This window comes from Apaloderma vittatum, unplaced genomic scaffold, assembly GCF_000703405.1.
Source record: "Apaloderma vittatum isolate BGI_N311 unplaced genomic scaffold, ASM70340v1 scaffold31746, whole genome shotgun sequence".
Classification (NCBI taxonomy): domain Eukaryota; kingdom Metazoa; phylum Chordata; class Aves; order Trogoniformes; family Trogonidae; genus Apaloderma; species Apaloderma vittatum.
In genome coordinates this window covers 1-12,147 of record NW_009722800.1, presented here as the reverse complement: position 1 = coordinate 12,147, position 12,147 = coordinate 1, and the positions used below count along the sequence as shown (strand labels likewise).

Here is a 12,147-nt window from a genome sequence, read left to right as displayed (position 1 = left end):
CAGCATCAGAAAAACAACGACATAAAACCTGGCAAGATAAAAGTGAAAAGACCCTCCAAAAATTTGCCGGTGCATAACAACCCTTGCTCCTGCCTGGCCTGGCAAGATGCAGATAGCATCAATGTGATATCTGGAGAGCGGGACAGCAGCACAGTGCCGGCTCCTCAGAGGAGTAGGGCTGGTGGGGAAACTCCTTCCAAGCAGCCAGCAAAGGGCAGGACAAGCTCTACCAGTAACCCCGGGACTGGCCATTCCATTAGAGCAGCAAGTGTGCCCCCCTCTACCCTGGATGCCTCACCCATCACAGCCTATAAAGGTGGCTGCACATGCTGCTTTACCCACATCCCCTGACCAGGCAGCTCCCTGGTTTACCTGGTACCCAAATACCAGGGAGGAGCAACAGGAAAAACACCTCCAGTTTCACTTCTCCAAATTCAAGATAATAAATTAGGAGCAAATATTAACTGGACACCTAATCAAAAGTTGGCAAGAAAAAGTAACTCCGAGTTCTAGGTCTTAATATCCCCTCTTAGTTGTTCTCATGTACCTCATCAGTGGTCAATTCCTTTGTGACATATAATCACCCTATTTAAAAGACAATTTAATAAAAAAACCCCAACCAAATCATGATTATAAATTTAGCACTTAAAAAAACTAAAGAAAAAAGATTCCATTCTGCCCCAACAAAGCTCAGAGTGTCTCTTGAAAGCTCTACAAAATGCCAAAATAGATCTTCTACTGTAGAGTTTTGAAGTCTTTTTGCTCTTGATTCCACTGCAAAGAGTTTGTACAGCTTTGTCAACCTTAGAAAAAGGTGCCTTTTTTCGTATGTACCCTTTCAAACAAGGCAAGAGGAGCACTTCACTGCTTTCATTAAAAGTGCGGGGAGAGACAGACAGCTCAAAGATACCCCTGCCAAGTGATTGAGGAATATCAAAACCCCTTTACTTGCGCCTTCAAATATGCTGAAATCTTGCAAGCCTGACAGCATTGTCAATTTTGTATTGACAGCGGCAGTCAGACAAAAATGATTTGAGGAGTAAATCAAGGAGAAGAAAAAAAAAAACCTCTTTTAATCCACAGTCACACAAATCCATACTGCCTGCAGAAGGGCAAATACTTTGGAGCCCCTTTTAACAGCAATATATTACCATCCTTGTTTGTCTTCCCTGAAGACAAAGCATTTTTTTCCCCACCACTCAGCCATCTCAGAGTCTGGTCTCTTCAACATCATTTGTATCAGAACTGCCCATAATTTACACCTATCGACAGCCTGTGACACTGATGAAATCTCAGCGCAGCACTGGCTGTGACAGCACTCCCTGAACTGTTATCAATATCAAGGTCACTTTGTTTTTCTTGCTCTATCTGGAGCTCATCTGCCCTCAGGGCATGGGCTGCCCAAGGAAGCTTTCTGTCTAAGCTCTTCACAAGCCACAGCCTCTCTGCTCCATTACTGGCATTACATAAGATTAGAGTGAAGTTTCTACTATTAGAAGCAGCTAGCTGCATGGTGATTGCGTGCTCTCCTGATTACAGCATATAGCACAGTTATGGCTGCTGGCAGCACGACTTAAAACTACAGCTATTTTAATTCAGGGAGAAGCATGAGTATAGTCGAGATGCATCAAAAAAAACAGTAGGTCTGGGGAGAGGGAGTGTTAATTCCTAGCTGTGGCACCCTGGACAGCAGTGCCCCAGAAGAGAATTAAAGGGGAAAGCATCACCCTAGGCTTGACAGATACACACAGATCAGTCGAAAATTATAGTAGGAGCCTGTGGAGGGCAGCGCTGCCTTGCTGGGGATGGTGCATTGACTAGCTCAGAGGTGCCAGCTGCTAAGGTAATACTTTTTTTTTTTATCTTCTTTGAATGTAAAAGCTACAGATGGAAAAGCATGACAGCCATGGCCTGTCACTAAAAGCAGCACTCCCCATTTTTTCCACCCGCGACCCCCATTTTCTGAGCATCCTTTCCTGCAGCATTAGCCCCACGCGTGGGCAAGCGCCTCTTCCTTGCCTGAGTGGCTCTTAAACAGGAAGGCTGGGGGAGGTAGAGGGGGCTGGGAAGGGCTGGAGGCAGCATGGAGGTTCTCCTCAGTTGGAGAGGGTCTTGGGAAAATCTGTTACACTGCAAAGGAAAGGAAATGCTCTCCAGGAGCACTTCTATGAGGTAGCAATAACATCCTCTCCCCAAAATCCAGCAGGGCACAGGTGGAGCTTCCCCCACAAGCCTGAATCCCATGGCAAGGCCAAGAACCTGGCTTGGCAAGCTCTGCTCCTCCCAGGGCTTGCCTTGTCCAAGGACAACAGTGCAGCCTGCAATGGGGCTGCTGGAAGGAGCTGTGTGAGGCCTCACTGGGGCTCCCCACCTCACTCAGGAGCCCACTTGAGCTGAGACATTTGGACTTTATCTCTGCCTGCACTACCCCACAGCTCTGCCCATCACCCCCTTGACCTCCCACTTCCCCTGGGACCTGCCTCACCACCGCAGGCTCTCCTGGCTATCCAAACTCTGGGCTGAGGCTGGTCACCCTCATGTGCCCTGCCCTCTGGCTGCTCCCAGTCCCGAAACATCCTTGCATGTCCCTGCCGTTCCCAGGTGAAAGCAGGTCCCATGAGGCAGCAGTAAGCTTTGTCTGCCCTGCATCAGCCCCCTCAGCCCCACGAGTAGCCCTGCATGGGGACAGGATGGCTCACAGGGGAAGGAGCCTTTTGCTCTTCAGCCCAGTTCAGGCTCTTCACGAGCAGAAGTTGGTTCCTTCCAGCTCAGTTTGGAGGAGTCATAGGGCCCCATCATAAATGTACAAGGCTGGATGTGAACAGAGGTGTCAGGAGGGAGACCAAGCAGTGACGAGGTGTGAAGACTCACATTTTCTCCCACACAGTAAAACACGGCTGCTGGTGTAGGGCAAGGGGCATCTGTGAGCCGAGCTGAGCTGAGGGGGTAGCTGTGGAGCAGGTTTGCAGGGCTGCTCCCGCTCCTTCCCGACGCTGCGGTTAAAGAGAGAGCTGTGTTTTCCAGAGCCCTCGATCTGGCATCTTTCCCGGGTAGTAAATTCTCTTAAAAACTAAACCTAACAGAGCTTTAATTGTACATTCTGCTTTTCTCTTCACTCTGGAATAATGGCAATGGCATTAATACAGTGCTGCATTGAACACATACCCGCACTGAGGCCAAGGGACCGATTCTGCTTTCCATTATTCAGGGGCACTGCCTCTGGTGAAGCAGATCAGGGTTTAAACAGTGAGCAGGAGCAACGAACTTCTACTGTTCCCTGCTGTTTGAGCGTGGGCAAAATAAAAAGCCGTAATATATGATGCAGTCAGCCAAGAAAGCAATATTGCTCTGCCATGTGCACGGTCTACGCCAAGACGAGTCCAGGATCTCATTTCTAAATCCCCACAGGTGCCTCATTTAAACCATCAGCCATAACCTGCTTCTCATTTTCAGTACCACTTGGTATTAGAGCTGCAGTGAACTGCTGGTGAGAGATTCTAATTCCTGCAAACAAGCCCCTGTAGGCTTGCAAGGAAAACAGAGAGTTCCCCTCTCGGTTGCCTGCTAGGTTCCCATCTGGCTGTTTTAACTTTGCTATTGCTTTTAAATGTGCCAGTTTCTGCACACAAGGTTTTCAGCTCTACCTCAAGAGACTCCTGGGTTCTCTTAGCATCCGATTCTGACCAAAATGTAGAGACACAGATTGGGTTTTCTTAACAAAAGGGAAGATCGGATTTCACATTACAGTATCTGAAAGATTAATTCCACTTACACAATCATTTCCCTGTGAACCACACTTCTTTCCATCTGGATTTTTCCATCAGGAGGACAAAGAGCCATAGTGTTAAGCACTACCTGAGAGAAAAGAGCAAGGAGTGTAAAAGATGAGTGCAGAGATGCTTGCTGAGAGAAAAGAGAAGAAAAAACAGAGTAGATAGCAATTTGAAATGCATCAAGAGGCTTTTTTTTTCACCCTGTCCCACATGAATTATATTCTGATCTCATGCTTCGGCATTTTGAACCATTTGTCAGGTTTTGATTCAGGGAGTTTAGGATATTTGGCTGCAGGAGCTCTCTGTATCATGTTATCATTAGCTAGTGTTTGTGTTATTGCAGTAACCACAGGTACAGCCAAAATCAGTGCCCTGCTCTGCCCAAGGCTATCAATAATCTCATGTAAAACCTTGAAAGACACCAGGCTGGGTAACATAAGTGAGATGCAAAGATCAGCCAGGCTGTCATAGAGGAGGTCCTGGAAGGACCGAGTCCCTGGGGACCTGCTTGCAGGTATCATGAGGAGTCACCCGCATCCTTCCCAAACGCTGCCTGCGGGTCTGTTGCACCAGCCCCGCAATCTAATCTAACAAGAATGGCCTTTAGGTCCCTCCAGGCTACCGTTTAAAAGAAAAGTATCCTATCCAACTTGCCTGGCCTAGATCTCTGCAGAAAACATCAGTGATCTTGTAAAGCAGATTTTTTTTTTCCCCCCCAGTTAGAGGGGCTCTGTCCTGCTGTAGTCATTGGCTGTTTCCAACTAGAGCAGCTTCTGGGAGCCACCCAGAAGGAGAAGCTTAGAGAAATATAATCAGTGGCAGCACTTCTGCTAGCTTTGCAGTATCTTAAAGTAGAAGGGGTGGGAGAGGAAACCCTCAGCAAAGTCTCTGGCCTCCAATTAAAAAATTCATATTACCTTCTTCATTAGTCCAATCATCTGGTATAGCTATTTCCAAGCTTATCTTGAAGGCCCCGCAGAGCAATTCAGTTTCAAGGGCAGTGCAGCGCAGGATGGAGCAGTGTGCTTGGGAGGAGATACGCTTCATGTTGATATGAGGAGCTCACTTGTCTGGTGTTAGACATGTGAAGCAAATGATGTTGACGTACTTTTTGGAAAGAGGATTGCTGTATGCTGTTTCCAAGGGCATGCAGAGGTAGGACAAGGGGCAATAGTTTTCAACTAGAGCAGGGTAGACTTAGTTTAGACATAGGAAGAAGTTCTTTACTATGAGGGTGGTGAGACACTGGAACAGGCTGCCCAGAGAAGCTGTGGAAGCCTCATCCCTGGAAGTGTTCAAGGCCAGGCTGGATGAGGCTTTTAGCAACCTGGTCTAGTGCAAGGTGTCCCTGCCCATGGCTGGGGTGTTGGACCTAGATGATCTTCAAGGTTGGTCTGTTGATGATCCTCAAGGTCTGGGGGTTGGTTTGTTCTCCCTAGTGGCGAGTGATAGGACACGAGGAAGTGGCCTTAAGTTGCGCCAGGGGAGGTTCAGGTTGGATATTAGGAAGAATTTCTTTACTGAGGGTTGTCAGGTGTTGGAACAGGCTGGGGGGGGGGGGGGGGGGGGGCCCAGGGAGGTGGTCAAGTCACCATCCCTGGAGGTGTTTAAGAGATGGGTAGATGTTGTGTTGAGGGACGTGGTTTAGTGGTGTTGATAGCGCTAGGAAAAGGTTGGAATCAACGATCTTGAAGGTCTCTTTCAGCCAAAAACGTTGTATGACTCTATGTTCTATGATTCTATGAACACAAACCATTTGTTTGTGATGCAATGGAGCTCTGTTGCAAAGCGCCTCCCTGGCTGCAGCAGCCTGCTAAGTTTCACTGGTGCTAAAACGACTCAGTCTTTGGAGACCCTCCTCAAAGTCAGGTCTTGAACAACAGGCCTCACAATTATCTCTGCTAATCATCTCTTTCTCTCTCTCTGCTAATCATCTCCACTACTGTAACTAGCTGATGGGCTACAACAGAAGTTTAAAGCAGTGAGGGCTAAGCGAACTGAAAGTTTAGTATCCATCTGCTTACCTCCACAACTTCAGCCTTTAAACATCTGCAGTGATTGAGAGCCAGCCACACTCCTCGAAAATGAGCCTGTGGTCTTATGAATCTCCTGATGTAGAAGCTGTATTATCTTTTTCGTTATTTCCTTTTACTGCTTTGGTTTAACGTTCTGTGTCGGTGAAAGTACAAACGGGTCATCAAGACAATGCTGGCAGTAGCTCTTGAGCACAGTGCATGACTTTTGCAAGGCAGTAAAACTTGCAGGGTAATGCACAGTATCTTTTTCTGTGCTATTCTTCATGCTAATCAGTGCTGGGATTGCACAGCATACTCCTTTACCAGGGCTTTTGGTGTTATGTTATCTGCCCTGAAAAATTCGTAAGCTTTTATCCCTATATTCCCCTCTGCTTCTCTGCAGTTCTTTTCCTTCATCACTGAAGGTAAAAACAGCCATTTTTTTCCATCTCTCCCATAATTTTTATTATGATTTTCATATTTTGCTTATTAAGTAGTTACCCTAGGGACACTTCCTTTTTATTGGAACATAGAAAAAGCTATAACTGCTCTTAACATTTGTGGGAAAGAGGATCGAAATGGGTCAGGGGAAGCAAACTTAGGCTGAGGTCATAGAAATATATGTGGTGTGTTCAGTAATGTGCCTTGCATCATCTCTACATCTTTTTCCATAAGCAACATAAGATATTCCATAAGATATTCTCCCTTGCTTTCTGCTTATGCCCCAAATTAGCCTACACTTAAAAATAATGTACCTGGATATTGTTATTGTTGCTTTAGGAGCAACATCCATCTGGCTGCTGCTGCTGTGGGGCAGGGCACAAACTGGATGACTTCCAAAGGTCCCACCTGCACTTGTCTTCTAGAATTGCTGAAAAAATAAACCCAACTCTAGGTTTAGGCATTCAGGCATTAGAGTGAGAGCTGATGCCACACCACAATAAACACTGGCCACCCCACTTTGGGAAGAGTTCTAGTGTGGCTCCCCTGTTGATTATGGCTTTAAGAGCAACAAGCAACCAAACAAAGCTTATCCATGTTCTCTTGGGACAAGAACAGGATAATGAGATTCTGGCAGGAGAACTGCTCTGAAAGTCTCAGAGAAGGGACTGCTCGGATATCTTTGAACTCCTGCTCCTGACTGAGCTCTGCTTCAGGGTGGACTGGCTAGCCTGAGCTTCCTGAGTCTAAACCAGCAAACAACATTGCAGAAGGGATGCCCATATTCCACTGCATGATCTGTAAGGGAACAAAACAGTACCTAGATGAGATTCTTAACAGGGCAACAAGGCTAGAACTTTCAGCTCTGTAACTTACCCAAAATTCAGATGCTCTTTTTTTCTCACATCCCAAGTAAGCACCCTACCCCTCAAATGGGGGAAACAGCCTCTTCCTGGAGGCGAATAGCTATCACATTATTTATACAAAGTGGAACAGCTCCCAGAAGAGAGACCGAGACAGGCATACACAAGTACACCAGTATGGCTTCGTGTTCAGAGGTATTCACCTGAGAGATAGAAAAAGATGGTTCAAATTTCCTCGATTTCTGTACCAACATATATAGATATATATGCATGTGAAAATCCATTCATATGTATACATATATGTAGATGTATGTGTTTAACTACATCCCTATAAATAAAAGAAAACTGCATGCACATACATTTTATGTGTGTGCACACTTGTGCTATATGAATACATCCTACATACGCATCCTAAGACTTTCACCTTGGCCCTAGAAGCTTTATAGGTATAAGGTAGTCCAATAATTCATACTTTCAAAAAATCCCAGTTTTAACCAACCAGAATCAAGTGTGCACAAACACTTTGGTAACTCTCCAACATAAAATACTGGAGCTTCCCTGCGTACACTCATCAGCGCTATACTAACAGAAACAATACCTGCAACTATGAGGTTCAGCCAGTGCTGCTTTTGCATGGCACAGGATGTTCTTTTTCAGCAGCATTACCTGACAAGAAATTAAATCGTATTATCTTATGCTGCTGCTTTCTCAGGGGATGAACTCTACATGAATTACTCTGTGGAGTCCTACCACAGAGTCAATCCTGCTCTCTGGATGCTTTTAGCAGCACCTGCAGGCCCTGCTGCACACACTAGTTTTAATAACGTCATGCTATTTGGAGGGTAATGAACAGGACTACTTTCTAGGGAATATTATTTCTGTATGAAAATCTCCTCTTAATTCATTTCAGAAAAGCTCTCTCTGATATAGCCCGATTGTATGCAAGAGAGGAGCAAGATGCCTCACACCAGAGACTCTTCATCTCCAACTGGCAGCACTGGGAGCAGAGCTTCCTATGAAACACCAGCGCTATCAGACCTCCAGCGGCTCTTTTGGTTCAGAGGAGGGTCTGATAATCATGTGGACCAAGTCTGGCCAAATATTTACCTGGGAGATGCGTAAGAACATACGGTCCTATCAATAAGCTGCTATCGGTTCCTTGGGAGAAGGAGGAAGAAGGGGTGTGGTATACTGGGGAGCGGCTTTTGGGTCTGCAGGAATGTTTTGCGAGACAGGCTTCCAAGGCTGGTAACATAAGGAGTCTGGATGTCACGAAAAACACGGCATACAAAATGGGGACTTAGTCATAGCGTGTCTGAGTTGGGCTTTATATGTTCTAGGAACTAAAACAGATTTGGGTGAGTAAGAATTACTTGCATTCTAGACAAAAGTGCTTAAATGGACCATCCCAAATCGGTATTAACTCTGAGGTGCCTTATCTGCCTTGGAAACTGTGCTCTAAGGCAGCAGACAAGATCATGGTAGCCCTCACACTCAGGTAGGAGTAGAAGGATGAAGAGCCAGATGTAGGAGGACCCAAATGAATTACATAATAGAGACTTTGCCAGTCCAAATCCAAGCTTTCTTTCAAAGATAGCAAAATTGAAAATATCAAACAGGAATTTCCTGTTGTTCTCATGACCACTTCTATGTATTGCCATTTACTACTATTTGGATTACTACAAATTATATAGATCATTGTCTCATTTTTCCCAACTCCTCCTCTTCATGAATACACCAGTTAAAGATCACAGTTTTGTGCAATAACTTCAGTCCCACTGTACAGTTGGAAAAGGGAAGAACTTGGCTGGTGAGCATGATGCCGCTGTTTCAAGTCCAAACCAGGAATGAGGTGCTGCTGTACCTGTGTGGCTTCTTGCCCTTGTGACCCATACACACTATGAATGAGACATTAGCTCTAGAACTCACTAAACAAGGAAAAACTCGACCACTTCATACAGTAAGCTGTGTTCCTAGGGATTAGCCGCTGGGAGGCATTTGCTTAACTAACAGTATCCCACTGGCAAGTCTGCGCTCTTGCTGCTCTCCACACCACCATATCACATTTTTCATGTGCAAAGCACACTACAGGCTTTTCAAAACGTGCTACTCTATAAGCAAGATGCAGATCCTGCATTCCTCCCTAGCAGGAGCAGACAGTAAGCTTTAAGCCATGCTATTTTAGAGATGTTAGGAGTATTGCCAGTGAGTCCTTCATGTCTTTCAACAGGTGGGCTGCTAGGAGCAAAACTACTCTTCAAAGCCTCAACATTACTCATATTCTTAATGCAGCAGATGGGCCATATAGCATCAACACAGGAGCCAAATATTACGAGGATCTGCAAATAGAGTACTATGGAGTAGAAGCATTTGATGATCCATCCTTTGATTTAAGTATCTTCTTCTACGATGCTGCCAATTTCATAGGCAAAGCCTTAAACACTTCAGGAGGTAAGAGGGAGGCAAAGAGAAGCTTTGGGAGGGGGTTTCAACACGAGCCAAATGGCTTCTCCTTGCAGCAACAGGCAGACAGCAAAGCTCAGATTCAGAGTCCAGCTTGTGAAGGCATGTGTGGAACCACCGTGTGCGGGAGGGCGAGGGTGCCTACGCCATGGGCTCCAGGGAAGGCGGCCGTGGCCAGGGCTACCCCGAGCCCAGCATGGTGGGAGGATGGGCCAACTCTCAGAGCCAGGCGAAGGTTATGGCACCGTGGGTGCTCGCCCACAAACCCATCCTGCAGGAACTGGCCGGATCCATGTGCCTCCACTCAAGACTCGCACATGGGCTCCAGCCCCGCGCACCACAGCCCCGCTTCCATTCCCGATGCGCTCAGCTGGGAGCGGCGGCACTTCAGCCCAGCTGAAATGCTTCACACGCTTAAGTGTTTCTCAGAGCTGGAGACTGATTCAAACTGTCTATTAAGCTAGAGAAGCAGCAGAAGTTAATGAACTAAGTCAAAAACTACGAGCCTGACCCACAGCCTGCTGAATTTTTGTCAGCAGAGTTTGGATTATGGCCTAGTTATCATAATTTCCATTTGTTCCAGAGTTTGCTCCGACTCTGACTGGCTGCGAGATGTGCTGCTTTCACTGGAGTGCTTTATTAAATCCCCGGTTATAGCTCACACTGGGCTGCTGAGATACAGTAAATTATGAGTCCATTTTTACAAGCAGACTATCCTACAGAGTTTATGGGACTTGTCAGTGATCACAGTCAGGGCTGGGCCAAAATATTCTGCCAAAACATAATTTTTCTTTCCGCAGAAAACTATACTAACAAGTTTAGTCACAGAAAGCTTCTCCTTCCACAGAAAATTTCAGCTATTTTAATCTGAGGCCTAAGTTAGATGCATGAGGTCAGTATGAAATACCACCTCGCCAGAGATGTACAGCATGATCTTATGTGAATCATCCTAGAAAACATGAGAATCTGCTAACTGCCACAGTAGTTTTCTTGTTTCTAGTAGTTTTTGTCCTCCCTGTCTCCTTCTCACTTTAGCAATGCTAAAGCCCACTCACCTTGCTGTGCCTCTTTTTTCTCACAGGTAAGGTCTTTGTTCATTGTGCCATGGGGGTGAGCCGCTCTGCATCTTTGGTGCTTGCCTTTTTAATGATCCATGAAAACATGACACTTGTGGATGCTCTGAAAACAGTGAGTGCTCGCAGAGACATCTGCCCAAATTCAGGGTTCCTCAGCCAGCTCCGGGACTTGGACATTAAACTAAATGAAGAGAGAAAAGGAACCAGAGCATCTGCTACTGAAGAGCTGTAAGAGAGTATTGCTGGAAGAGAGAAGACAAAATGTTATTCAAGTTTCCTGTATCTCTTTTTAATGAATCGCATTTATAAACTAAGGATGCAAGTTTACGATACTCTGGAACACATTATTACTAAAAGTAGATTTCACTCCTAGATTACATTTATGATTGGTCATATATGGTATCCTTCACTCTCCACCTTAAAACATTCCTCTCTGCTGGTAAAACAAAAAAAAAAAGAAAAAAAAAAGATATCAGGTTCCACTTCAGAAATAGCTGTGTTTTAGTAACTAGTGAAGCTCATATCACTTTATGAAGTGTTAGGCTATTTGAGGTGAAAGATGCCATATTATTTTTGCTACAATAATGCTTAGAAGTTTTCTTATGAACTAGTCCCTCCCTCTTTTGCTCCCCATATCTAAAATGGTTTGTATTTTGAGACTCGAATCTGGCACTGGTTAGTTCTTGCTTTTACAATTGGTGGAGCCCCTGAGTTAGGGGTAAGAGACTGCTTAAAGGTAAAGCAGCTGGGAAACAACACAATCCACTCTCAGAAATTATTCCAAGTCTCTGTAGTGTTTTTCCGTTTGACTGATCATTGGCTTTTTTTTTTTCTTCTATGAAGATAAATTTGCATGAGAGGGCATTCAGATATTTCTCATTTTCCCAAGTAAAATTAACCCAGGAGATGCTGTGGAAGGTGTTTCTGAGGAGGACGGTGGGTTCCCAGCTGAAGCTCCAAACGGCTGCATGGGCAGTGGGAACGGGTGTAGGAAAGCATTTGACAGCAAAATTCAGTGCATCCCAAATCTGCCCGACAGTTCGACATTATAAAACTTGGGATTTTCCTCCTCAAAAATAAAGGTCAATAGCATTGCAACATCGTGCTCTGTGGCATTTGCTTTGGTGAGAGGACTAAAGTGAAAACTGAAGGGGCGCAGGAATGGCAGGGGAGGTGCTGACAGGCGTCAGGCTTTCATCTTTGGGTCTCTGGGCCACCATAGGAGCACTCAATAGCTACTGTCATCTGATGGAGCGGCGCTGCCTGGAAACTACGCGAAGCACATCTGGCTCTCCGTTCCCAGCGGACAAACACTGGCAGCACGAAGCCAGCGCGGGGATGGCAGCTGTTCGCATCCCTGCCACCAATTCACGAACACTGCCCGCCCTGCGAGCTGCCCACTCTACAACAGCGAAGCAAGCAGGGGAAGGCACTCCTCGCCGTTTCCAGTGCTGTCCGTACGGCAGATCTGTGCCTTCGGGACACACAACCCGGCACCTTCAGCAGCGCTCTCTAG

At 45.9% G+C, this 12,147-nt stretch overlaps 1 protein-coding gene across 1 annotated transcript; it reads left to right on the top strand.

The window, feature by feature from the left end:
• Nucleotides 1–8,001: 8,001 nt before the first annotated feature.
• Nucleotides 8,002–10,919, top strand: LOC104275824. Its single transcript, XM_009871884.1, has 3 exons — nucleotides 8,002–8,210; nucleotides 9,323–9,543; nucleotides 10,637–10,919. The coding sequence occupies exons 1-3, from the start codon at nucleotides 8,032–8,034 to the stop codon at nucleotides 10,861–10,863; spliced, it is 627 nt and encodes a 208-aa protein (XP_009870186.1). The 5' UTR covers nucleotides 8,002–8,031; the 3' UTR covers nucleotides 10,864–10,919.
• The last annotated feature ends 1,228 nt before the right edge of the window (nucleotides 10,920–12,147 follow it).